The sequence below is a fragment of the Aquarana catesbeiana genome, linkage group LG04 (assembly GCF_042186555.1).
Source record: "Aquarana catesbeiana isolate 2022-GZ linkage group LG04, ASM4218655v1, whole genome shotgun sequence".
Classification (NCBI taxonomy): Eukaryota; Metazoa; Chordata; class Amphibia; order Anura; family Ranidae; genus Aquarana; species Aquarana catesbeiana.
Window position 1 is genome coordinate 350,570,783 of NC_133327.1, and position 27,718 is coordinate 350,598,500.

The following is a 27,718-nucleotide window of genomic DNA, read 5'->3' on the forward strand; positions in this document are numbered from 1 at the left end:
AGGTGACATAATGCTGCCTGCCAAACACCATGTGAACAGCAGTCCACTGTGGATTGTAAGTGTACATGACATGTAGTAATGGGAGCAGAGAGTGAGGACTGGCAGGCACCTTCCTTCCACATTGTATGTCATTATCAGTATAATGTACGTGTAGAATGTGACTGGAGTACAGAGGACGAGGTGAACACACTACTTACCACAGAGTCCAGCAGCTGTGTTCTGTCACTCAAACCCCCCACGTGTCCCCCCAGGGAAGTGACAACACACAACTACGGAAGCCCACACGGTCCACACCGCTAACCACGTCCTCCTATACAGGCTTATGGCCCCATAGACACACCATTACTGATGAATGCAGTGCCGTACACTCTACTGACAGCGGGCTGTGTGGAGATGAGTAGCGGGAGTCAGTGAGCGAGTCATTTCCGGAGAGATCGCCCCGCCCCTCTCTCCCTATAGGAGGAGATATCCGGTACTGTGTGAGAGGTGACCCTGGGACCGGTGCCATGGCGGTGTTGTTGGGTCGGCTGTGTGTATCAGTGAGGGCGGTGTGTGCTCAGTATGTCGGCTATGGGGGAGCCATAAGAGCAGGGATCCGGGCACACCACCCAGGTGACTATAAACCACATAAGGACTCTGCTTTCCTGGAGCTGCAAACATACAGGCTCCATGCACACAAATACTCCTATCGCACAACACTTTAGCAGCATTTGCTTTTGCAAGCTTGTTTATTTTTTGCTAATTTTTCAATGTACACTTAAAAACGCTGAACTAAATGGCGTGTTTGTGAGCATAAGGCCCCATTGGTGGAATTGCCGCAATTCCAAAGTACAGGACGCGTTTGCAATTGCAGTGTGATTTATTTATTTTTATTTTTTTTTGCATGACAAATCGGGCAAACCCCCAAAAAAAAAAAAAAAAAAAAAAAGTTTCAGAACTACTTTTAGGCAACAGGCATCCCGTGACTTTGCGTGATTTGTCAGGCGGCAGTGGCAGCTATATTGCGCCGCAATTGGGCACCATTGAAAGTAACAAGTTCGCAAGTGCGTCCCGTGATCCGGAACGCCTAGCTGTGAATGGAGCCTTACACACTATTAGATTTTCTGCAAATTTTTATCTTTAAATTTACCACAACCATATAATATGAGGTCAAACCTTAGGAGTTTCCGTTTGTATGCAATCAGACAGGCCATTGCACTACATGGTTTTGGTAAATCTGAAGACAAAAATCAGCAGAAAATCTAATAGTGTGTATGGGGTCTTAAGCCTCGTACACACGCGATCAGATTTTCCACAGACAAAGCGCCAGACTTTTGTCCACAAAGGGCATGTGCCAGGATCTTGTCTTGCATACTAACGATACACAATTGTCAGCCAACAAACACGAACGTAGTGATGTACTACATGGAATTTCAGCTCTTGAGCACCACCCTTTGGGCACCTTCTGCTAATGTGTTTGGTGAGCATTGATTCCGAGCATGCCTGTTTGTACTTTGGGCTTTTGTCTGATGGACTTGTGTACAGACGATAAAAAATCTGACAACAGACCGTTGTCTGCTGAAAATTTACTAGCCTACAATCCAACATTTGTTGGCAGAAAGTTGGCCAACAATTGTCTGATGGAACGTACTAACGGTCGGATTTTAGGCAAACAGTCTGTCATCACACAATTCCTGGACGAAAATCCGATTGTGTGTACGAGGCTTTAGTGTGTGGGGGTGTGTTTTGTTTACTTTTTGTTTTTTTTTTTCTACTCAAAAGCTCCTCCTTTTTGTATTTCCCCCCGGCTGATGTCTCTGTGCTTACCACTGTTATACAGAAAGTGTTAAGATACAGTATTGATGATGTATTGATTATGGGGGATTTCAACATGACTCCCTCTCCCGATTTGGACAGACTCTCCTCTACCTCTCACTGGTCCCCTGGACTGGCCCAATGGATGAGCGGGTTCGATCTGGTGGATGTCTGGCATCCCATCTGATGGAGTTCCCTTTTTCTCTCAGCATCCTTCCGGATGTTCTCGTGCATCAAGTTGGCCCTCTCCTCCGCTCCATGCTGCGCAGGATCTCTGAGGCCAGTATGCTCCCAACGGGGGTCTCGGATCATGCTCCAGTACGGATTGGGTTGGTCTCGGGGGAGCGGATGTGGCGTCTGTCCAGATTCTGGATAGAGGACCCTGCCATACAGGAACATATTCAGGAGGGTATGTGCCGCTATTGGCTTGCTAATGTAGACTCTGCTACCCCCTGTGTTTACTAGGCATGCCCTTAAAGCCTGGGCCCAGGGGGCCTATATATCTTGCATAGCTGCAGCACGCAAAGCGTCTGCACACTCTCTGGACGAGCTTGAGAGGGAAGCTAGCGAGAAAGAGGCCGCCTATGTGGCAAACCTGAATCCCACTGCATATGTGGTTGGCAGTTTGCACTACAGCAGTTATCCCTGTTAAGGATAGACATGACCCATAAATCCCGGCTACACCTTGCTCAAAGAATATTCAAATTTGGAAATAAGAATGGTAGGTTGTTGGCTTGGCTAGTGAAGGGACAGTTTGCAGTGACCACCATTAGTGGAGTTAGAGATCACACTGGAGCTGTGCTGCGCACACCCACCGAGATTAACGACTGCTTCCTCCTTTACTACAGACAGCTTTACTCCACGCAAGTCTCCTATGCCACCTCTGACTTAAATTTATATCTTGACAGAATTAAGTTCCCTAGGATTGACGACAAGACTTGTGCCAACCTAGACCAATAAATAACGCTAGAGGAAGTGCCATGACCCAACTTAAGCCAGGAAAAATGCCCTGTGTTGATGGACTACATGTGGAGTTCTACACACAACATTTGGACCTACTTGCCCCCAGGCTTACCTCTGTTCAAACAATTCTTGCGCTTGGGGGAGCTGCCGGCCTCTATGTCAGAGGCGGTGGTGGTATTGGTGCCGAAGCTTGGTAGGAACCCTGAGGATTGCTCCTCATACAGACCAATATCCCTTCTTACTGTAGATGCGAAAATCTTGGCAAAGGTATTGGCAAACAGGTTATCCAGAGTACTGGAAGATATAATTCATATTGATCAAACTGGCTTCATGCCAGGCAAAGGCACAGACATCAACCTCCGCCGCCTCTTTCTGAACCTCTCCATCCCTCATACTAATAATGGGAGTAGAGTAATAGCCTCTCCCGATGCCAAAAAGGCTTTTGACCCGGTAGAGTGGGGATTCCTATGGGTGGTGTTTGACAAGTTAGGCTTTGGCCCTCATTTCCTCCACTGGTTTTGTTGTACAGCTCCCCCCGAGCTAGAATCTGCACCAACGATAGGTTGCCTGAGTCCTTTCCACTGCAGAGGGGTACCAGACAGGGATGTCCGCTATCTCCCTCCCTGTTCGCCCTGGCTTTGGAGCCATTGGCGATTCTTATTAGGGAGTCTGACAAGATAAAGGGACTGAAGGTGGGGCCGCTGGAGGAGAAGATCTCCTTATACGCTGATGATGCGCTGCTCTATCTGCAAGATGCAGATGGTTCTCTGAAGGCAGCCCTGAACCTGTTTAATGAATTCAGTCACTACTCGGGGGTGCGCATTAACTGGGATAAGTCCATTCTTTTCCCCTTTGACCCTCAAGCAAGAACCAATGCCCCAGATACTCAGTTGATGTAGGTAGAGCAGTTTAAATACTTGGGCATCCAGGTCAGGAGGGAACAGGCTAGCTATTCCGAACTCAACGTACTCCCGATACCTACCCAAATTAGGGAGAAGTGTACAGCGTGGTCCTCGCTACCCCTGCATCTTATGGGAAGAATGAACCTCCTGAAAATGATCTTCCTCCCCAAGTTTCTCTGTCTTCCGCAATTGCTTAACCTGTTCTTCAAAGAGGTGGAGAAATGTATGGGTGGCTTCATATGGGGGGCGCCTGTGGAGGCCTGGCGCTGCCTGACTTGCTAGTATACTCCTGGGCCACCGTGCTAGTTACTGTCCGCTGGTGGTTTTTACACTCGCGGGCAAATGCTGTGGTCTGTCTCGAGGCAGCTAGTCTGGGATCTCTCCAGTAACTAGGGAATTTGATTTATTGGGGACCCGAGCCAATACTGTTTTACTTTATCCTACTAGGACTACGCTCAGGGTTTGGACTATCGCTAGGACAAGATTTACCTGCCCCAACAGGTGGTCTCATTCACCTCGTTGTGGGGTAATCCCAATCTCCCACATCTTCGCTCCACCCCTGACCCCCAGCTCTGGGCCAGATATGGGATTAAGATCCTGGGAGATGTTCTGAGAGACTGCTCTAACTGACAGAACTTAAAACCCAATTCTGTCTACCCGGGTGGATGACATTCAGGTACTTCCAGCTGCGCCATGCTATGCGAGCCCAGTTCCCCAATATGCTGAAACTAGCTATGGACCCTATAGAAGAAAGGCTGGCCCAAGAGCGTTTATCAAACCTTTATCAACCCTGTACTTTGACTTACTGGTGGTCAACTCTCCCAAAATGGAACATCTTTGGGAGAGATGGCAGGCCTACATACCAGACCTGGACTGGGATGACTGCCTTAGGGAAAGTGCCCAGGTGTTGACTTCCTCTAGGGATAGACTGATTCAGGTCAAATTTTTACATAGGGTATACTTTACGCCCTAGAGGTTGCATAATATCTACCCTGAGAGATCTGAAAATTGCATTGGCTGTGGGAGTAATGTTGGCACATGCATACACATGTTCTGGAGCTGCCCTAGAGTGGCTCGGTTCTGGACAGAGGTGGTTGAGCTCATAAACTTCCGCCTCCAGCTGGCCCTCCCGACCTCCCCTGAGCTGCTGCTCCTAAGTATTCATGATGATGACCAAAGGCCTAGATACACCAAACTACTTATCTCCTTTCTATTATACTATGCTAGAAGAGAGATCATGCTAAGATTGAATTCCCGACTCCCTCCGTAGGTTCTTGGAGGGGGGGGGGGGGGATCTATTAACTCGGCTCTTCCTATGTACAAACTGACATATGTAAACAGAAACTGCCCCAAGAAATACGAGAGAGTTTGGCAACCCTAGACCGTATAGATGGGGTAGTTCCCCTGAGACATCTCCTCTTGACAGGCTGGGAGCCAAGATCTCGCTTGTTAATCCCAACTTTTATCTCCCATGGGGTACCCGGTTTTATGTGTTATAACTGCACTCTACTGATCTCTTGAGTATGAATCTCAACTGCTGTAAGACAACTTCCATGTACCTTTAGCTATATCCATGTTGTAATTCATAAACTGTACCATGCCTATAGCTTAATAAAGGAACATTCTGTTCATGTCAAAAGCGCCTCTCAAAAAAATGCGATTCGAAAGGTTTTTTTTTTTTTCTTTGCCTCTAAACTCCCCTAGTGTGCATGGACACATAGGCTAAGGCTGCTTTCATGCGATTCTGTTCTTGTTCTGTTAGGGCTTTTTCACACCACAAAAAATGCACTCCAGATCCAGTCCAGATGCATTTCTGCATGTGCGTTTTTGATGCATTCCAGATGCGTTTTTTTTTTAACTGTACTGGGGTCTGGTGTGTTGATGCATTTCAGTGCGTTTTTGATGCATTTTACCGCATTCCACTGCAGGAAAAATGCAGCATGTTCCAGTTTAAAAAAAAAAAAAAAACACCCTGGAACTGACTGCACTGGTGTGAACTATAGCATTGGAAACCATATAATCTACTCCATGCGTTTTTGATGCAGAAAAAACCTGCAGTGGACTGCTTGTGGTGTGAACTGGCCCTTAAAGCGTTGGTAAACTGCAGTTGAGGGGGGAACCCCTACAAAGTAATGTCAAAATGTGCTAGTATGCACGTACTAGCACATTATGAAAGACTTGCTTTAAAATGAAGCTCTCCAGCAGAGCGCTGTAACTGCTGAGAGGTCTTCCTTCCAGGTTCGCGGCCTTCGGCTACATGGGTGGCCAGGGGCGCAATGCTGTAATTCCTGCACATGCCGGACCTTCAGAGCACATGCAGCCCGTGATGTCACCGACTGCATGCACTCTGACTATTTCCTAAGCTGTGCAAGTTTAGGAGATATTCACAGTTCCTACAGGTAAGCCTTATTATAGGCTTACCTGTATGTACAAGTGGTTACTACCACTAAAAAAAAAAGTGAAAGAAAACTGCATCCCTTTACATACCATGTAGCTCTTTTCACACTGGTCTGTTTCACTTCAGTTGTGGTTAAAATCCTGCTTGATGCATTTTTGGTCCAGGAAAAAAAATCCACCAAAAATGCATCCCTCCATTGAAAGGAATGAAAAACGGATGAAAAACTAGAGCCGAAACAACTAATTGATTAATCCATACATACATTAATACATACAGAATGCATTATTTATTTACATATCAGGAAATACAGTGCAGCACACATACAGCTCAGTACACCATTCATAAATGTCAGTAAGTGCCAGAGAACTTGTGAAAGTCCTGGGCAGGAAGTGAGTGGTTCTAAAGGCAGAAGTTTTTTTTTTTCCCTTGCTATTGGGGCACTCTATACTATACTTTGCAGCTTGTTATAGAGGAACTCTATACTATACTTTGCAGCTTGCTATTGGGGCACTCTGAAGGCAGGAGGAGCCAGAAGTGTCGGTGGGGGACCCCAGAAGAGGAAAATCTGGACTGCTCTGTGTAAAACCATTAGACAGAGCAGGTAAGTATATAACGTTTGTTTTAAAAAAATTTTTTTCTTTAACCACTTCCCGCCCGCCATATAGCAATATGACATCGGGAAAGTGGTTCTGTTATCCTGACCGGATGTCATATGTCGTAATCAGGATCACAAACCGGCGTGCAGCATGGCGATCGCTGTTGTGGTGTGTCAGTCTGACACACCGCAACTCCGATCTACTCTTTACCACGTGATCAGCAGTGTCCAATCACCGCTGATCACGATGTAAACAGGAAGAGCCGTGTATCAGCTATTCCTCACTCGCATCTGGCAGATGCGAGTAGAGGAGAGACGATCGGCTGCTCTTCTGACGGGGGGGTCTGCGCTCATTGATCATCAGTGCAGCCCCCCCCCCCGGATGACCACCAGGGATGGCCACCACTGATGACCACCAGGTATGCCACCCATGGCCACCAGGGATGCCAATGTGTGCCCACATATCATGCCAATCAGTGCCCATCAGCAATACCTGCCAGTGCCTCCATAGCAGTAATGCCCATCAGTGCCATCTGTCTGTGCCGCCTATGAGTGCCCATCTGTGCTGCATATCAGTGCCACCTCATCAGTGCAGCCTCATCAGTTAAGGAGAAAACATACTTATTTACTAAATTTTAGAACTGAAACAAAAACTTTTTTTTTTTCCAATTTTCAGTCTTTTTTTTTTTTATTTGTTTAGCAAAAAATAAAAACGGCAGAGGTGATCAAATACCACCAAAAGAAAGCTCTATTTGTGGGAACAAAATTATAAAAATTTTGTTTGGGTACAACGTTGTATGACTGTGCAATTGTCATTTAAACAGCAACAGCGCTGAAAGCTCAAAATTGGCCTGGGCAGGAAGGGGGGGGAAGTGCCCAGTATTGAAGTGGTTAAAGACTCTGTGCAGGGAAAATCAGCATCTAAACACAGAGAAGGTGGAGGCCGACAGACTGGAAGTATTAGAAGGCATTACAATTACATTTAAAGTAAACGTTTACCAGTATTGTGCATTATATTTAAAATGATCATATCCATGAAAAAAAGTCTCAGCTTTTAGTACTACTTTTAACCACTTGCCGACCTCCTCACGCCTATATACGTGAGCAGAATGGCACGGGCAGGCAAAATCACGTACCTGGTACGTGATTGCCTTCCCGCGGGCGGCCAATGAGAAACATCCCCTGACTCTGTATAGTACACAGAGGCAGAGGATGTGATGTCCTCTCTCCTCGGCTCGGCAGTTTCCGTTCCGGCGCCGAGGAGAGAAGACATCTGAGTAAGTGTAAAACACAACACAGTAGAACATGCCAGGCATACATTACACCCCCGATTTCCCCCCGCCCCCCGATCTCCCCCCCCCCCCCCCCCCAATCACCCCTCCCCCCTCCCTGTCACACTGACACCAAGCAGGTTTTTTTTTTTTTTTTTTTTTTTTTCCTGATTACTGCATGGTGTCAGTTTGTGACAGTTAGAAGTGGTAGGGCAGTTAGTGTTAGCCCCCTTTAGGTCTAGGGTACCCCCCTAATAAAGTTTTAACCCCTTGATCACCACCCCCCCGTCACCAGTGTCGCTAAGCGATAATTTTTCTGATCGCTGTATTAGTGTCACTGGTGACGCTAGTTAGGGACATAAATATTTAGGTTCGCCGTCAGCGTTTTATAGCATCAGGGACCCCAATATACTACCTAATAAATGTTTTAACCCCTTGATTGCCCCCTAGTTAACCCTTTCACCACTGATCACCGTATAACCGTTACGGGTGACGCTGGTTAGTTCGTTTATTTTTTATAGTGTCAGGGCACCCGCCGTTTATTACCGAATAAAGGTTTAGCCCCCTGATCACCCGGCGGTGATATGCGTCGCCCCAGGCAGCGGCAGATTAGCGCTAGTATCGCTAACACCAACGCACGCAGCATACGCCTCCCTTAGTGGTATAGTATCTGAACGGATCAATATCTGATCCGATCAGATCTATACTAGCGTCCCCAGCCATTTAGGGTTCCCAAAAACGCAGTGTTAGTGGGATCAGCCCAGATACCTGCTAACACCTGCGTTTTGCCCCTCCGCCCGGCCCAGCCCACGTGCAGTATCGATCGATCACTGTCACTTACAAAACACTAAACGCATAACTGCAGCGTTCAGAGTCAGGCCTGATCCCTGCGATCGCCAACAGTTTTTTTGGTAGCGTTTTGGTGAACTGCCAAGCACCAGCCCCAAGCAGCGTCAGGTTAGTGCCAGTACCGCTAACACCCACGCACGCACCGTACACCTCCCTTAGTGGTATAGTATCTGATCGGATCAATATCTGATCCAATCAGATCTATACTAGCGTCCCCAGCAGTTTAGGGTTCCCAAAAACGCAGTGTTAGCGGGATCAGCCCAGATACCTGCTAGCACCTGCGTTTTGCCCCTCCGCCCGGCCCAGCCCAGCCCACCCAAGTGCAGTATCGATCAATCACTGTCACTTACAAAACACTAAACGCATAACTGCAGCGTTCGCAGAGTCAGGCCTGATCCCTGTGATCGCTAACAGTTTTTTTGGTAGCGTTTTGGTGAACTGGCAAGCACCAGCGGCCTAGTACACCCCGGTCGTAGTCAAACCAGCACTGCAGTAACACTTGGTGACGTTGCGAGTCCCATAAGTGCAGTTCAAGCTGGTGAGGTGGCAAGCACAAGTAGTGTCCCGCTACCATCAAGAAGACAAACACAGGCCCGTCGTGCCCATAATGCCCTTCCTGCTGCATTCGCCAATCCTAATTGGGAACCCACCGCTTCTGCAGAGCCCGTAATTCCCCCATTCACATTCCCAACCAAATGCAGTCGGCTGCATGAGAGGCATTTTTATGTCCTCCCGAGTACCCCTACCCAACGAACCCCCCCAAAAAAGATGTTGTGTCTGCAGCAAGCGTGGATATAGGCGTGACACCCGCTATTATTGTCCCTCCTGTCCTGACAATCCTGGTCTTTGCATTGGTGAATGTTTTGAACGCTACCATTCACTAGTTGAGTATTAGCGTAGGGTACAGCATTGCACAGACTAGGCAAACTTTTACAGGGTCTCCCAAGATGCCATCACATTTTGAGAGACCCGAACCTGGAACCGGTTACCGTTCTAAAAGTTAGTTACAAAAAAAAGTGTAAAAAAAAACAAAAAAAAAAACAAACAAAAATATAAAATAAAAAAAAATAGTTGTTGTTTTATTGTTCTCTCTCTCTTTATTCTCTCTTTATTCTGCTCTTTTTTACTGTATTCTATTCTGCAATGTTTTATTGTTATTATGTTTTATCATGTTTGCTTTTCAGGTATGCAATTTTTTATACTTTACCGTTTACTGTGCTTTATTGTTAACCATTTTTTTTGTCTTCAGGTACGCCATTCACGACTTTGAGTGGTTATACCAGAATGATGCCTGCAGGTTTAGGTATCATCTTGGTATCATTCTTTTCAGCCAGCGGTCGGCTTTCATGTAAAAGCAATCCTAGTGGCTAATTAGCCTCTAGACTGCTTCCGTGTTTTTCTTTGGCTCTCCTGTCTCAACAGGGAACCTGAGAATGCTGGTGATTCAGCCAGCTGACCATAGAGCTGATCAGAGACCAGAGTGGCTCCAAACATCTCTATGGCCTAAGAAACTGGAAGCTACGAGCATTTTATGACTTCGATTTCGCTGGATGTAAACAGCGCCATTGGGAAATTGGGGAAGCATTTTATCACACCGATCTTGGTGTGGTCAGATGCTTTGAGGGCAGAGGAGAAATCTAGGGTCTAATAGACCCCAATTTTTTCAAAAAAAGAGTACCTGTCACTACCTATTGCTATCATAGGGGATATTTACATTCCCTGAGATAACAATAAAAATGATTTAAAAAAAAAATGAAAGGAACAGTTTAAAAATAAGATAAAAAAGCAAATAAATAATAAAGGGGGAAAAAAAAAAAAAAAGCACCCCTGTCCCCCCTGCTCTCGCGCTAAGGCGAACGCAAGCGTCGGTCTGGCGTCAAATGTAAACAGCAATTGCACCATGCATGTGAGGTATCACCACGAAGGTCAGATCGAGGGCAGTAATTTTAGCAGTAGACCTCCTCTGTAAATCTAAAGTGGTAACCTGTAAAGGCTTTTAAAGACTTTTAAAAATGTATTTATTTTGTTGCCACTGCACGTTTGTGCGCAATTTTAAAGCATGTCATGTTTGGTATCCATGTACTCGGCCTAAGATAATCTTTTTTATTTCATCAAACATTTGGGCAATATAGTGTGTTTTAGTGCATTAAAATTTAAAAAAGTGTGTTTTTTCTACAAAAAATGCGTTTGAAAAATCGCTGCGCAAATACTGTGTGAAAAAAAAAAAATAAAACACCCACCATTTTAATCTGTAGGGCATTTGCTTTAAAAAAATATATAATGTTTGGGGGTTCAAAGTAATTTTCTTGCCAAAAAAAAATAATTTTTTCATGTAATCAAAAAGTGTCAGAAAGGGCTTTGTCTTCAAGTGGTTAGAAGAGTGGGTGATGTGTGACATAAGCTTCTAAATGTTGTGCATAAAATGCCAGGACAGTTCAAAACCCCCCCAAATGACCCCATTTTGGAAAGTAGACACCCCAAGTTATTTGCTGAGAGGCATGTCGAGTCCATGGAATATTTTATATTGTGACACAAGTTGTGGGAAAAAGACAAATTTTTTTTTTTTTTTTTTGCACAAAGTTGTCACTAAATGATATATTGCTCAAACATGCCATGGGAATATGTGAAATTACACACCAAAATACATTCTGCTGCTTCTCCTGAGTATGGGGATACCACATGTGTGAGACTTTTTGGGAGCCTAGCCGCGCACAGGACCCCGAAAACCAAGCACCGCCTTCAGGCTTTCTAAGGGCGTAAATTTTTGATTTCACTCTTCACTGCCTATCACAGTTTCGGAGGCCATGGAATGCCCAGGTGGCAAAACCCCCCCAAATGACCCTATTTTGGAAAGTAGACACCCAAAGCTATTTGCTGAGAGGTATGGTGAGTATTTTGCAGACCTCACTTTTTGTCATAAAGTTTTGAAAATTGAAAAAAGAAAAAAATAATTTTTTTTTTCTGGACTTTCTTCATTTTCAAAAACAAATGAGAGCTGCAAAATACTCACCATACCTCTCAGCAAATAGCTTGGGGTGTCTACTTTCCAAAATGGGGTCATTTGGGGGGTTTTGTGCCATCTGGGCATTTTATGGCCTTCAAAACTGTGATAGGTAGTGAGGAGTGAAATCAAAAATTTACGCCCTTAGAAATCCTGATGGCGGTGCTTGGTTTTTGGGGTCCCGTACGCGGCTAGGCTCCCAAAAAGTCCCACACGTGTGGTATCCCTGTACTCAGGAGAAGCAGCCGAATGTGTTTTGGGGTGCAATTCCACATATGCCCATGGCCTGTGTGAGCAATATATCATTTAGTGACAACTTTTTGTAATTTTTTTTTGGCATTATTCAATCACTTGGGACAAAAAAAATAAATATTCAATGGGCTCAACATGCCTCTTAGCAATTTCCTTGGGGTGTCTACTTTCCAAAATGGGGTCATTTGGGGGGGTTTTGTACTGCCCTGCCATTTTAGCACCTTAAGAAATGAGATAGGCAGTCATAAACTAAAAGCTGTGTAAATTCCAGAAAATGTACCTTAGTTTGTAGACGCTATAACTTTTGCGCAAACCAATAAATATACGCTTATTGACATTTTTTTTTTTACCAAAGACATGTGGCCGAATACATTTTGGCCTAAATGTATGACTAAAATTGAGTTTATTGGATTTTTTTTATAACAAAAAGTAGAAAATATCATTCTTTTTTTTTTTCAAAATCTTCGGTCTTTTTCCGTTTATAGTGCAAAAAATAAAAACGGCAGAGGTGATTAAATACCATCAAAAGAAAGCTCTATTTGTGGGAAGAAAAGGACGCAAATTTCGTTTGGGTACAGCATTGCATGACCGCGCAATTAGCAGTTAAAGCGACGCAGTGCCGAATTGTAAAAAGTGATCTGGTCAGGAAGGGGGTAAATCCTTCCGGGGCTGAAGTGGTTAATATACGAGATTTAGATCTCCCGTCCACCCTTCATATAGCTTCATGTCTGACTTCTAGTTATAATGCCCATATATCCTACTTCTGGGTGTAATAAATATCTTTCACTGTTTCACAGTATAAATGAACCCCCTTATAGTAGCAATTTGCGTTTTTTAATGTAATTTTAAAGCACAAAAAAATGTAAAACGCAAATTGCTTGTGCAAAAAATGCAACACACGCAGCAAAACACTGCAGAAATGAATCAAAAGCAAACTGCATAAGTGTGAACCAAGCCTTATGCTGGCCATGCACATCGATTTTCTGACGAGAATATTCATACTAATGATTTTCATTAGATTTTCTTTTGAGAAAATTCAAATTAATGTAATTTCTGAACGAAAACCACATACACTGTCTGAAAATGCCTTTGACCAAGAAGTTTTCTATGAATGTTGATTTGACCCCACTAATGATTAGAAAATCGAAAGAATGTTCTTTAAAATTTTTTTTTTTTTTTTTTGGAAGACATGGTTTTTCCTTCCTTCCTTCCTTCCTTCCTTCCTTCCTTCCTTCCTTCCTTCCTTCCTTCCTTCCTTCCTTCCTTCCTTCCTTCCTTCCTTCCTTCCTTCCTTCCTTCCTTCCTTCCTTCCTTCCTTCCTTCCTTCCTTCCTTCCTTCCTTCTTTTCTATCGATCCTTCCTTTCCATGGATCCTCCCTTCCTTCACATGGATCCTTTCCATCGATCCTTCCTGCCTTCCTTTCCATCAATCCCTCCCTCCCTCCTTCCTTCCTTTCCGTCGATCCTTCCTTCCTTCCTTCCTTCCTTTCCGTCGATCCTTCCTTCCTTTCCGTCGATCCTTCCTTCCTTTCCGTCGATCGATCCTTCCTTCCTTTCCGTCGATCGATCCTTCCTTTCCGTCGATCCTTCCTTCCTTTCCGTCGATCGATCCTTCCTTCCTTTCCGTCGATCGATCCTGCCTTCCTTTCCGTCGATCGATCCTGCCTTCCTTTCCGTCGATCGATCCTGCCTTCCTTTCCGTCGATCGATCCTGCCTTCCTTTCCGTCGATCGATCCTGCCTTCCTTTCCGTCGATCGATCCTGCCTTCCTTTCCGTCGATCGATCCTGCCTTCCTTTCCGTCGATCCTTCCTTCCTTCCTTCCTTCCTTCCTTCCTTCCTTTCCGTCGATCCTTCCTTCCTTCCTTCCTTTCCGTCGATCCTTCCTTCCTTCCTTCCTTCCTTTCCGTCGATCCTTCCTTCCTTCCTTCCCGTCGATCCTTCCTTCCTTTCCGTCGATCCTTCCTTCCTTTCCGTCGATCCTTCCTTCCTTCCTTCCTTTCCGTCGATCCTTCCTTCCTTCCTTCCTTTCCGTCGATCCTTCCTTCCTTCCTTCCTTTCCGTCGATCCTTCCTTCCTTCCTTCCTTTCCGTCGATCCTTCCTTCCTTCCTTCCTTTCCGTCGATCCTTCCTTCCTTCCTTCCTTTCCGTCGATCCTTCCTTCCTTCCTTCCTTTCCGTCGATCCTTCCTTCCTTCCTTCCTTTCCGTCGATCCTTCCTTCCTTCCTTCCTTTCCGTCGATCCTTCCTTCCTTCCTTCCTTTCCGTCGATCCTTCCTTCCTTCCTTCCTTTCCGTCGATCCTTCCTTCCTTCCTTCCTTTCCGTCGATCCTTCCTTCCTTCCTTCCTTTCCGTCGATCCTTCCTTCCTTCCTTCCTTTCCGTCGATCCTTCCTTCCTTCCTTCCTTTCCGTCGATCCTTCCTTCCTTCCTTCCTTTCCGTCGATCCTTCCTTCCTTCCTTCCTTTCCGTCGATCCTTCCTTCCTTCCTTCCTTTCCGTCGATCCTTCCTTCCTTCCTTCCTTTCCGTCGATCCTTCCTTCCTTCCTTCCTTTCCGTCGATCCTTCCTTCCTTCCTTCCTTTCCGTCGATCCTTCCTTCCTTCCTTCCTTTCCGTCGATCCTTCCTTCCTTCCTTCCTTTCCGTCGATCCTTCCTTCCTTCCTTCCTTTCCGTCGATCCTTCCTTCCTTCCTTCCTTTCCGTCGATCCTTCCTTCCTTCCTTCCTTTCCGTCGATCCTTCCTTCCTTCCTTCCTTTCCGTCGATCCTTCCTTCCTTCCTTCCTTTCCGTCGATCCTTCCTTCCTTCCTTCCTTTCCGTCGATCCTTCCTTCCTTCCTTTCCGTCGATCCTTCCTTCCTTCCTTCCTTTCCGTCGATCCTTCCTTCCTTCCTTCCTTTCCGTCGATCCTTCCTTCCTTCCTTTCCGTCGATCCTTCCTTCCTTCCTTTCCGTCGATCCTTCCTTCCTTCCTTTCCGTCGATCCTTCCTTCCTTCCTTTCCGTCGATCCTTCCTTCCTTCCTTTCCTTCCTTCCTTCCTTCCTTCCTTCCTTCCTTCCTTCCTTCCTTCCTTCCTTTCCGTCGATCCTTCCTTCCTACCTTCCTTTCCGTCGATCCTTCTGTCGATCCTTCCTTCCTTCCTTCCTTTCCGTTGATCCTTCCTTCCTTCCTTCCTTTCCGTCGATCCTTCCTTCCTTCCTTCCTTCCTTTCCGTCGATCCTTCCTTCCTTCCTTCCTTTCCGTCGATCCTTCCTTCCTTCCTTCCTTTCCGTCGATCCTTCCTTCCTTCCTTCCTTTCCGTCGATCCTTCCTTCCTTCCTTCCTTTCCGTCGATCGATCCTTCCTTCCTTTCCGTCGATCCTTCCTTCCTTTCCGTCGATCCTTCCTTCCTTCCTTTCCGTCGGTCATTCCTTCCATCCTTCCTTCCTTTCCGTCGATCCTTCCTTTCCGTCGATCCTTCCTTTCCGTCGATCCTTCCTTTCCGTCGATCCTTCCTTTCCGTCGATCCTTCCTTTCCGTCGATCCTTCCTTTCCGTCGATCCTTCCTTCCTTCCTTTCCGTCGATCCTTCCTTCCTTCCTTCCTTCCCGTCCTTCCTTCCTTCCTTCCTTCCTTTCCGTCGATCCTTCCTTCCTTCCTTCCTTTCCGTCGATCCTTCCTTCCTTCCTTCCTTTCCGTCGATCCTTCCTTCCTTCCTTCCTTCCTTCCTTTCCGTCGATCCTTCCTTCCTTCCTTTCCGTCGATCCTTCCTTCCTTCCTTCCTTTCCGTCGATCCTTCCTTCCTTCCTTCCTTCCTTCCTTCCTTTCCGTCGATCCTTCCTTCCTTCCTTCCTTCCTTTCCGTCGATCCTTCCTTCCTTCCTTCCTTCCTTTCCGTCGATCCTTCCTTCCTTCCTTCCTTCCTTTCCGTCGATCCTTCCTTCCTTCCTTCCTTCCTTTCCGTCGATCCTTCCTTCCTTCCTTCCTTCCTTTCCGTCGATCCTTCCTTCCTTCCTTCCTTCCTTTCCGTCGATCCTTCCTTCCTTCCTTCCTTCCTTTCCGTCGATCCTTCCTTCCTTCCTTCCTTTCCGTCGATCCTTCCTTCCTTCCTTCCTTTCCGTCGATCCTTCCTTCCTTCCTTCCTTCCTTCCTTTCCGTCGATCCTTCCTTCCTTCCTTCCTTCCTTCCTTTCCGTCGATCCTTCCTTCCTTCCTTCCTTCCTTCCTTTCCGTCGATCCTTCCTTCCTTCCTTCCTTCCTTCCTTTCCGTCGATCCTTCCTTCCTTCCTTCCTTCCTTCCTTTCCGTCGATCCTTCCTTCCTTCCTTCCTTCCTTCCTTCCTTTCCGTCGATCCTTCCTTCCTTCCTTCCTTCCTTCCTTTCCGTCGATCCTTCCTTCCTTCCTTCCTTCCTTTCCGTCGATCCTTCCTTCCTTCCTTCCTTCCTTTCCGTCGATCCTTCCTTCCTTCCTTTCCGTCGATCCTTCCTTCTCGACGATCAATGCTTCCTTCCTGTGGTCGATCTTTCCATTTATTGCCAGATCCTTCCTTCCTCCCTTTGATTGATAATTCAGTCCTTTTAATCGATAAAATGATTTTTTTTTTTTTTTCATTCGATCGATTGATCCTTTGATCAATCTTTCTATCCCTCCTTTAGCCGAACGATCGCTTGAAGGTTCGATCAATCGCAAGAAGGATTAAAACTGCCTCAGTGATAACCAAGCAAGGATGGCTGGGAAGAAGAGGTTACAGTTAAAAATAAACAATGATCCATCAGTAGCATAGAAATGCTTCTTATCTATGCTGATGTGACTTCTGTGAGATAACATAGAAGTCAATGGGGCTGAAATCGCACTGAATTTGGAATATAATGTGATTTCCCTTGTCATGCAATTCTGTGATCCCAGGCTTGATAACTTCTAATAGTCCCATGAAAATTGCAGTAGAATAGTGGGAAGTGATATAGGGAAAACGCAAACACGTCAAAAATGCATAATGCTTGCATTAAATATAATGCAATGTGGAAAAACGTGGCAAAAACGCATATGAATTTTTTTTTTTTTCCCCTATACAGAGCAGTGTGAAAGTAGTCTAACATGGAGAGGAGTTAAGAGGCAGAGGAAATAAAAGATTAAGGGCTCATTTACACTTCGGCTTCAACAAGGCTTTGGACAGGCTTTGTTAAAGCTCTCTGAACACTAGTCAAAGCCCCTGTCACTAAATAAAATGGTTACCTGTTTACACCTGCTTTGCCTTGCTTCGCTTCAAAAATTATACCCCCGTTAGCTTCAGTGGTGCTTTAAAGCATCTTCAAAGCCTCCATAGAAGTCTATGGCAAAGCTCGCTTGAAGCCTCATCGCAGCACCAAGCTAAAGCAGGTGTAAACAGGACTGTAGGCTAACCTTTCTATTTAGTGACAGAAGCTTTGACTGGCGTTCTGAAAGCAGAAAGCTTTAACAAAGCGTGTCCGAAGCCTTGTTTTGAAGCAAGTGTAAACTAGCCCTTAACGCTTGTAGGAGCAGTTTGTGGTTTTTTTTTTTTTTTTTTTTTTTTTTTTTTTTTTTTTTTTTTTAGCTATAGTGTGCAGGAACTCTAAGGCCTCATGCAAATGCTGCTTTTAATGGCTTTTTTTTTCCTGCCTCTAAATGCCCCTCGGTCTTAGCCTATGGCCCCGATCACACCTGACCATAGCAGAAACGAGGAACAACGCACTAGAATGCGCAACATACTTGCGGTGACATTACTACTTAATGGCGCCCCAAGCACAGGGACGCAGTTGCATGTTTTAACATGCATGGAGCAGAGGGCGGCCCATTCAAATGAATGGTGTCGCTTCACACATGCGCTAAAAAAAAGAAACCACGCAGGTGAGTCACTCAAGTGGGTTTCTGGAAAAGGCTGGGGTGCAGTGTGGGACACTGTTAGAGGCTGGGGCATTCAAGAGGGCTGGGGTGCACTGTGGGAGGTTGGGGAGCACTATAGTAGCTGGGAGGCACTGTGGGAGGTTGGGGAGCACTATAGTAGCTGGGAGGCACTGTGGGAGGTTGGGGAGCACTATAGTAGCTGGGAGGCACTGTGGGAGGTTGGGGAGCACTATAGTAGCTGGGAGGCACTGTGGGAGGTTGGGGAGCACTATAGTAGCTGGGAGGCACTGTGGGAGGTTGGGGAGCACTATAGTAGCTGGGAGGTTGGGGAGCACTATAGTAGCTGGGAGGTTGGGGAGCACTATAGTAGCTGGGAGGCACTGTGGGAGGTTGGGGAGCACTATAGTAGCTGGGAGGCACTGTGGGAGGTTGGGGAGCACTATAGTAGCTGGGAGGCACTGTGGGAGGTTGGGGAGCACTATAGTAGCTGGGAGGTTGGGGAGCACTATAGTAGCTGGGAGGCACTGTGGGAGGTTGGGGAGCACTATAGTAGCTGGGAGGTTGGGGAGCACTATAGTAGCTGGGAGGCACTGTGGGAGGTTGGGGAGCACTATAGTAGCTGGGAGGTTGGGGAGCACTATAGTAGCTGGGAGGCACTGTGGGAGGTTGGGGAGCACTATAGTAGCTGGGAGGCACTGTGGGAGGTTGGGGAGCACTATAGTAGCTGGGAGGTTGGGGAGCACTATAGTAGCTGGGAGGCACTGTGGGAGGTTGGGGAGCGCTATAGTAGCTGGGAGGCACTGTGGGAGGTTGGGGAGCACTATAGTAGCTGGGAGGTTGGGGAGCACTATAGTAGCTGGGAGGCACTGTGGGAGGTTGGGGAGCACTATAGTAGCTGGGAGGTTGGGGAGCACTATAGTAGCTGGGAGGCACTGTGGGAGGTTGGGAAGCACTATAGTAGCTGGGAGGCACTGTGGGAGGATGGGGAGCACTATAGTAGCTGGGAGGCACTTGGCTCTTTCACAGGCTGTGCTTTATTTACACGTAACCCCTATTAAAGTATCACTTTAATAAAGCATTACATACTTGACATGGAGAGGGAAAAGTGTGACAGACGATGTCTGTAAGCATTGTAATGTCAGTTCTACATTCTTTTATAGGATACATCCTAACGGCTATTCTTTCCTTTCCTGAACCTGCCTTTTAAATAAAATGCTGAATATTATATAAAGGTATCTTTGGATAATTTACCATTTCCATTTAATTTTTTTGCAGCCTTAAGCCCAAGATGGCATATGGTTCGCCATTTATCTGTTACTCCTGACTTGACTATTAAATACGAAGAGCTGAAGGACTTGCTGAAGAATGATGGAGTTGTTCTTATTGACGTTCGGGAACCCTGGGAAATTAAAGAATATGGCCTTATTAAGGGATCAATAAATATTCCATGTAAGTCATATGAGGCAAAAAAAAAAAACATTCCATGGATAGAGTAAGGGAGTGCTATAACCCCTGTCAGTTCTTTTGTTTTTTGTTTGTTTTTTTTTTTGCCATCTTGTCCCTTTGGGGAGATTTGCATTTACTTCCTGTTTGGTTATAAGAGGAAATCCCTGCAAATTAAGAGAATCCCTTGGGGACTCCCAAAAATTTGCTACAAATACTGTAGCTGCTGACTTTTAATATTAGGGCACTTACCTTTCCAGGCATCCAGTGGTGTTCTCAGCCAAGCCGATTTATCCAATTGACTATTGGGTGTTGGCGCCGCCATCTTGACTAAGAGGCTGGCAGTGCAGCCTTGCAGCTGCACAGCTAGTTTCCTACTGCGAATGCACGAAACGTGCTGCTCTTTGAATGAATGGCCCGCAGTCTTCTGGGACCTACAAAGTATCCCAGAAGGCTGCAGCGGAATTAAAGGGGGGGGCTGCAGACTGAGCCAGGAGCGGGTACCTGTCAAAACCACATACACGCTTCCTAATACCTGGAAGGCAGACAAGCGCAGGTTCCCCTTTTGGGTGGAGCTCCGCTTTAAGTTGTAAATAGTAAAACATATCTGAATATGGAAGACTGAGATGCCTGCAGCAAAGAAAACGATTTAAAGGTAGTACGAGTGATAAAGTGACAGTGATTAAATCAAGGTTTAACCTCTTCAGCCCCGGAAGGATTTACCCCCTTCCTGACCAAGCCCTTTTTTGCGATACGGCACTGCGTCGCTTTAACTGACAATTGCACGGTTGTACCCAAACAAAATTGATGTCCTTTTTTTTCCCACAAATAGCTTTCTTTTGTGGTATTTGATCACCTCTGCATTTTTTGCGCTATAAACAAAAAAAGCAACAATTTTGAAAAGGCAATATTTTTTTACTTTTTTCTATAATAAATATCCCAAAAAAAAAAATTCTTCCACAGTTTAGGCCAATATGTATTCTACATACTTTTGGTAAAAAAAAAAAAAAAAAAAATCGTAATAAGCGCCTATTGATTAGTTTGCTCAAAAGTTATCGCGTCTACAAAATAGGGGATAGATTTATGGCATTTTTATTATAAATTTTTTTTTATTTTTATTAGTAATGGCAGCTATGTGCGATTTTAAATTATTTTTTTATTTTTTAAATTTTTTTTTTTTTTTATCGTGATTGCGGCGGGCGGACAGATCAGACACTTTTGACACTATTTTGGGACCATTGACATTTAAACAGTGATCAGTGCTATAAAAATGCACTGATTACTGTGTAAATGTCACTGGTAGGAAAGGGGTTAAACACTAGGGGGTAGAGCTGCATGATTCTGGCTAAAATGAGAATCACAATTCTCGCGGCGTACATCATCTTTCACATTAAAACAAAAAAAATTGGGCTAACTTTTACTGTTTCGTGTGTTTTTGTTTTTTTTTTTGTTGTTTTTTTTTTATTCAGTGAAGTATATTTTTTCCCAAAAAATTGCGTTTGAAAGACCGCTGGGCAAATACATTGTGACATAAAATTTTGCAGCAATTGCCATTTTATTCCCTAGGGTCTCTGCTAAAATATATATGTTTGGGGGTTCCAAGTAATTTTCTAGCAAAAAATATTGATTTTTAACTTGAGAAACAAGTGTCAGAAAAAGATTTAGCCTTTTAAGTGGTTAAACTTCTTGCATTTACACACTTAAAATCCAGGCAGTCTGCCAAGTTTTTATTTTTTTCACACAGAAGTTTAGCCCTTTGATCTAAGAAGGAAGAGTTGGTTACAATGTTTCATTTTAAAAACTTGGCAGACTGCCAGTATGTTTTCTTTTGACAGCTGAGTGAGCAGATAAGTCTCTCCACTTGTTATATGAAAGTATCCAAACTCTGCAATAGAGATCATCAGGGGGTTGAATCGAGATCACGATTTTTTTAACGATTAATTGTGCAGCTCTACTAGGGGGCGATCAAGGGGTTAACTGTGTTCCCTCAGCGTGCCCCAACTGTAGGGGGGGGGGATGGGCTCACTAGAACATGACAGATCATTACTCCCGATCACTGGGAGCAGTAGATCCCTGTCTTGTTGCTAGGTAGAACAGGGAAATGCCTTGTTTACATAGGCATCTCTTCATTCTGCCTCTCCGTGCCACGATCGCGGGCCACCGGTGGACATCGTGTCCGCGGGCACGCTCGCGTGCCCGCTAACCTCGGATGACTGAGTGGCATACAGGTACATGGTTTTGCGCACCTGTGCCACTTTGCTGACGTATATCGGCGTGAGCAGGTCGGCAAGTGGTTAAAGGTGGACGCTGTGGTAAAGGCTGGAGGGAATGAGGGGTTTTTAAGGTAAGATAATAAAGACGCATGAGGTGGGAGGAGGCCATAAGCGGTCTCTTATGTATTGCACAAATTCATCCGTTTTTCATTTCAGGAATGTTGTTATATTATCATTCATGAATTTATATGTGTATACATTTCCAATGTCTTAAAGGATAAGTCCACCCTAATACTAAAGTCTCTACATCTACAGACATCCACAATCTAATACTAACCTATCTAGCCCTGTAAAGAAGAAATCAGTATACGTGCCTTTTTTTGAAGCTGAGCCGGTCCGGATTCCAGCGGCGGAAGCTCTGCAGAGGACACAGCCGACAGTGGCTGTGAAATGAATGGAAAGTGATTTCAGCCATAGTCACTATGGGGCTTTTGTTGTCGGCTGTGTGCTCTGCACCCGCCTCCACAGCGAAGCCGCAGCTGACAGGTCAGAGTGGTATCGGGTCGGCGGCAGAAAAGGTATGTATACTGATTTCTTCTTTACAGGGTTATATAGGTTAGTGTTACATTGTGAATGTCTGTAGAGATTTATGTTAAGGTTGACTTATCCTTTAATAGACTTTTTGTTATTTCTACGTGTTTAATTTCCTGATATTTTGCTATTATTTAGTGGGTGATCTACAAGCTGGACTACAACTGACCCCAGAGGAATTTGAAGCGAAATATCATAAAAAGCTTCCAGAAAAATCCAACACTCTAGTGTTCTCTTGCCTGGCAGGGATTCGAAGTGGTAGAGCTTTAGAAGTAGCAACATCACTGGGTTACAATCGGTAAGCATATTGAGGGTCTCCTTCCTTCCCTTTTTTTTTTTTTTTTTTTTTTTTTTTTTTGTGAGGTTGAAAAAAGACACACAAGTCCATTAAGTTCAACGTGTGTGTGCGCTTTTATGTTTTATATTACATTGTATATCCCTGTATTTTGCGGTTAAGGTGCCCATCTAATAGTTTTTTTAAATTATCGATGCTCCCAGCTAAAACCACTACCTGTGAAAGGGAATTCCACATCCTTACCGCTCTAACAGTAAAGAAGCCTCAATGCAGGTTAATTGGTTGGTTTGGCAATGATTCTTCCTGAATCTATGCTGATTACTGCTAATACCATTTTTATTACTAAAATCCATAGCTGCCATAACACCGGTATCCTCTTCTTCGGCCAGCGGTCCCCTTTCAGATAAAAGTGGTCTCTGCGGCAGATTCGCAACGAGATCCCCCGCCGCGCTCCGGTGCCCTCCGCCGCTTACAGGAGCCGTCGGCAGCGGTGGAGGCGATCGGATCTTTTCACATGCTGGGTATGGAAAAGAGTGAGGGGAAGATAACTCCCACCCTTCTCCATACAATTGTAGGGCCGAATCAACGTCAAAACATCATTTCCACCCATAGCTCTTAAAGGGCCTTTTTTTTTTTTTATTGCATTTTAGTGTAAATATGAAATCTGAGGTATTTTTGACCCCAGATCTCATATTTAAGAGGTCCTGTCATGCTTTTTTTCCCTATTACAAGGGATGTTTACATTCCTGGTAATAGGAATAAGTGACAGAATTTTTTTTTTTAAAGAACAGTGAAAAAATAAGAAAAAAATGTAAAGCAAAACATGCAACCTGTAGAATTTTTTAAACGTCGCCTATGGAGATTTTTAAGGGTAAAAGTTTGTCGCCATTCCACGAGCAGGTGCAATTTTTGAAGCGTGACATGTTGAAGTATGACAAAAAAATGTATAATGTTTGGGGGTTCTAAGTCATTTTCTAGCAAAAGAGGATCGGTCCTTAAGTGGTTAAGGAACTCCAGTCAAGTAATTGCCAGACCTTTGTTCCTAATTTTTAAGAACAGTCTACTAACTGGTGTGGTACCAGCTGATTGGAGAAAAGCCAATGTAGCATCAATATTTAAAAAAGGACCAAGATATATCCCTGGGAACTACAGACCAGTTAGCCTAACGTCAATAGTATGCAATCCTTGGCAGGGATAAGGGACTATATACAAGATTTTAGTAACGAAAAAGGTATCATTAGCAGTAATCGGCCTGGATTCATGAAGAATCGTTCCTGCCAAACCAATCTATTAACCTTCTATGAGGAGGTGAGTTGCCATCTAGATAAAGGAAGGCCCGTAGATGTGTATCTGGATTTTGCAAAGGCGTTCGATGCAGTTCCCCATAAACATTTACCGCACAAACGAAGGTTCGTGAGCATGGACTAAAGGGGAGTACATGGATTGAAAACTGGCTACAAGGCTGAGTTCAGAGGGTGGTGATAAATGGGGGGTACTCGGAATGGTCCGGTGTACAAAGTGGGGTCCCCCAGGGTTCTGTCCTGGGACCAATCCTATTTAATTTATTCATAAACTATCTGGAGGGGAAACGGCTCAATCTTAGTATTTGCGGATGATACTAAGCAAAGCAGGGCAATAATGTCTCCACAGGACGTGGAAACCTTGCAAGAAGATCTGAACATATTAATGGGGTGGGTAAATGAGGTTTAATGTAGAAAAATGTAAAATAATGCATTTGGGTACCAAAAATATGAATGCAGTCTACTCACTAGGGGGAGAACCTCTGGGGGAATCTAAGATGGAAAAGGATCTGAGGGTCCCAGTAGATGATCGGCTCTGCAATGGCATGCAATGCCAAGCTGCTGCTAACAAAGCAAACAGAATATTGTCATGCATTAAAAGGGGGGTTAATGCCAGGGATAAAATAATTCTACCACTCTACAAGACTCTGGGCACCAGTCCTCAGGAAGGATGTACTGGAAATGGAACGAGTACAAAGAAGGGCAACAAAGCTAAAGGGTCTGGAGGATGTTCGTTATGAAAAAAAGGTTGCGAGCACTGAACTTATTCTCTCTGGAGAAGAGACACTTGAGAGGTGATATGATTTCAATTTATAAATGACATACTGGTGACCCCACAATAGGGATAAAACGTTCCTGCGCAAGGGACCTTAAAAAGACCCACGGCCATTCACTAAAATTAGAAGAAAAGCAGTTTAACCTTAAACCGTGTAGAGCAGTGGTTCTCAACCTGCCTAGTGCCGTGACCCCTTGATAAAATTTCCCAAGTTGTGGGGACCCCTAACAGTAAAATTATTTTTGCTGGTCGCGTTTGCAGGCACAGTGGCGGCGTTTGCTGGCACAGTGGCAACAATTGATGGGCACAGTGGCTGCACAGTGGGACGTTTGCTGGCACAGTGGCTGCGTTTGGCACAGTGGTAACAATTAAAGGGCACAGTGGCTGCGTTTGATGGCACAGGTGGCAACGTTTGCTGGCACCATGGCGACAATTTATGGGCACAGTGGCTGCGTTTGGCACAGTGGCAACAATTAAAGGGGTCAGTGGCTGCGTTTGATGGCACAGTAGCTGCGTTTGATGGCACAGTGGCAACGTTTGCTGGCACAGTGGCGACAATTGATGGGCACAGTGGCTGCCCTTGGCACAGTGGCAACAATTAAAGGGCACAGTGGCGGCATTTGCTGGCACAGTGGCTGTGTTTGATGGGCACAGTGGCGACAATTGATGGGCACAGTGGCGACAATTGATGGGCACAGTGGCGACAATTGATGGGCACAGTGGCGACGTTTGCTGGCACAGTGGCTGCGTTTGGCACAGTGGCAACAATTGTTGGGCACAGTGGCTGTGTTTGATGGCACAGTGGCGACAATTGATGGGCACAGTGGCGACGTTTGCTGGCACAGTGGCGACAATTAATGGGCACAGTGGCTGCGTTTGGCACAGTGGCAACAATTGAAGGGCACAGTTCCTGCGTTTGATGGCACAGTGGAAGCGTTTGCTGGCACAGTGGCGACAATTGATGGGCACAATGGCTGCATTTGATGGCACAGTGGCGGCGTTTGCTGGCACAGTGGCGACAATTGATGGGCACAGTGGCTGCATTTGATGGCACAGTTGCAGCGTTTTAATGGGGGTTTTTTTCTGATTGTTTCAGTTTGTTTGCGCCCCCACCACTGATTTATATATAAACGTTGCGGTTGATTCCTCAAAAGTGGTTATTCCGTGCCAGTGCTAGATACACAAAGTGTATAGCTTCCAAACATGTATCTAGCACTGGCACGGAATAACTACTTTTGAGGAACCAACTGGGACATATATATATATATATATATATATATATATATATATATATATATATATATATATATATATATATATATATATATATATATATATATATATATCTATATCTATATAATATCTATCTCCATAATAAAAAAAAATGTTGTCTTGTCAGCTTTTCCTGTGTGTCTGACTTACCAGAAGTCACAGGTGTTCTTCTTCTTCAGCAAGTTTCGTTGCCTCCCTCTTGGTACACTCGTCCGCAGCAAGCGGATTTCGGTGGGTGTACAAAGATGTCCGCTTGCCGACTTCTAAGTCTAAGCCTTACTGCGGACGAGAGTACCAAGATGGCGGCGACGGAACGTCACTTCCGTGTAGTCCCTCCTCTCCAGGAAGTGACATCTCGCTGGCCGAGACGGACGGACTCAGGCAGTAACTTCGGGTCTGTCTCGGCCAGCATTCGCGACCCCCTGGAGAATGGGCAATCGACCCCCCAGGGGGTCGCGACCCCCCGGTTGAGAACCGCTGGTGTAGAGGGTTCTTTACTGTAAGAGTGGTAAGGATGTCGAATTCACTTCCACAAGCAGTGGTTTCAGCAGGGAGCATAGATATATTTTTTGAAATTATTAGGCACCTAAAGGACCACAACATACAGGTATATACAAAGTAATATTGACATAAAAGCACACACACAGGTTGGACTTGATAGACTTGTGTCTTTTTTTTTTTTCTCAACCTCACCAACTATGTATTCTGACAGCGGGGACTACTCTGCTGTCAGAACACAATGATCAGTGTTGCAGCCGTTTTGCTTCAGTGCTGATCAATGGAAAATTTTCCACACTTCCCATTCTAGAGAAGCCGATCATTCGATCAACATGTATTTGAGTGAGAACAGCGACAGATGGATTGAAATTTGCCCGGTGCTTGCTGAACCAGACTATTTTCAATCCATCTATGGCCAGCTTAAATAGTCGTGCGAGTTTTTTTTGTTTTTTTGTTTACTTATGAGGTTTGTACATCCCGTAGTAACTGGATATGGGACTTCTTTAGACTTGCATACAGGAGCCTTTAGTTGTACTTAAAGGTCCAGCTTTTGCAAAAAAAAGATGATGATTAATGTGTAGTTAACAATTATTTATTTTTATTTTTTTTTTGCAGAGTATTGCACACACAATCTGTGTATCTTGTGTGCAATGCCCAGGCTCTTGCCATGTTTTTCTCTGGCCTTGGGTCCATACAGAGGTACGGTCCTGGGCTGAAGAAAGTGTGGCTGGACTACTAGGGGGTGAAGGAATCACTGGTGAAACCTTACACAGTCCTTCTGCCATGAAGGAATGCATATAAAGCATTAATTCACTGGGAGTAATAGCAGTGACTGGTTGATGCAGCTTTGTGGGTACAGCCACACACAGTTGTGCTGAATTAAGAAAATGGCACATTTCTGCCAAAAGAAGCACCCCACAATTCAGGTAAGAAGGGTGGCTGTTTTCAGGGATTACGTATGCAAACATTCTTCGTGTTACACACTAAAAATAGGTGTAACAAGCATAGTCTAACCTGTATTTGGCCTTTAATGCAAGGTCCAATTTTAATTGTTTTTCAAATATGTGTTTTATTAACTAATACCATGCTAGTAAGTATATAATGCTTGAAAACTCAGTTCAAACTATAAACCTGATGTAATGAGTGCTTTTTGAACTAATGTGGAATGTCTCTTCTTTTTAGGGTCCATCATTATTCAGGAGGCTTTGATGACTGGACTAGGCATGAAGCAACAGAAAAAACACAATGAGCCACAGCTAATTTTATAGTATTCATTCAAAGAACTACTTAAGATACACTTTTACATGTTGTTAATGTCACAGAGAGCATAGTGCATTACAGCGTAATTTAGCCTAAGCTGATTATGTGTAGCCACGTGCAATATGAATGTATCCCTTTAAATATTCTATTTTTTACACTGAGTTGTGCCTCAGAATGACCAAAACTATAATACATTATTGATGATATGTTA

The 27,718-nt window shown here is 44.8% G+C and overlaps 2 protein-coding genes across 2 annotated transcripts in view; one reads left to right on the forward strand and one right to left on the reverse strand.

Annotated features, from left to right (window-relative positions):
• USP45 (ubiquitin specific peptidase 45) overlaps positions 1-447 on the reverse strand; it is a 317,389-nt gene extending 316,942 nt beyond the window's left edge. Inside the window, exon 1 of the mRNA XM_073626986.1 lies at positions 198-447. The gene's annotated coding sequence lies outside the window, so the exon portion shown is untranslated. The remainder of the gene's footprint in view (positions 1-197) is intronic.
• On the forward strand, positions 266-27,718 carry LOC141140136 (thiosulfate sulfurtransferase/rhodanese-like domain-containing protein 3). Its single transcript, XM_073626987.1, has 4 exons — positions 266-612; positions 19,135-19,308; positions 22,245-22,404; positions 27,430-27,718. The coding sequence occupies exons 1-4, from the start codon at positions 507-509 to the stop codon at positions 27,494-27,496; spliced, it is 507 nt and encodes a 168-aa protein (XP_073483088.1). The 5' UTR covers positions 266-506; the 3' UTR covers positions 27,497-27,718.

Excerpts from the sequence above, each read along its gene's own strand:
- LOC141140136 (XM_073626987.1), top strand. The coding sequence starts at position 507 with ATGGCGGTGTTGTTGGGTCGGCTGTGTGTATCAGTGAGGGCGGTGTGT. Across the intron at positions 19,309-22,244 it reads GGGATCAATAAATATTCCAT|TGGGTGATCTACAAGCTGGA; the intron begins GTAAGTCATATG and ends GCTATTATTTAG. Across the intron at positions 22,405-27,429 it reads ACATCACTGGGTTACAATCG|GGTCCATCATTATTCAGGAG; the intron begins GTAAGCATATTG and ends TCTTCTTTTTAG.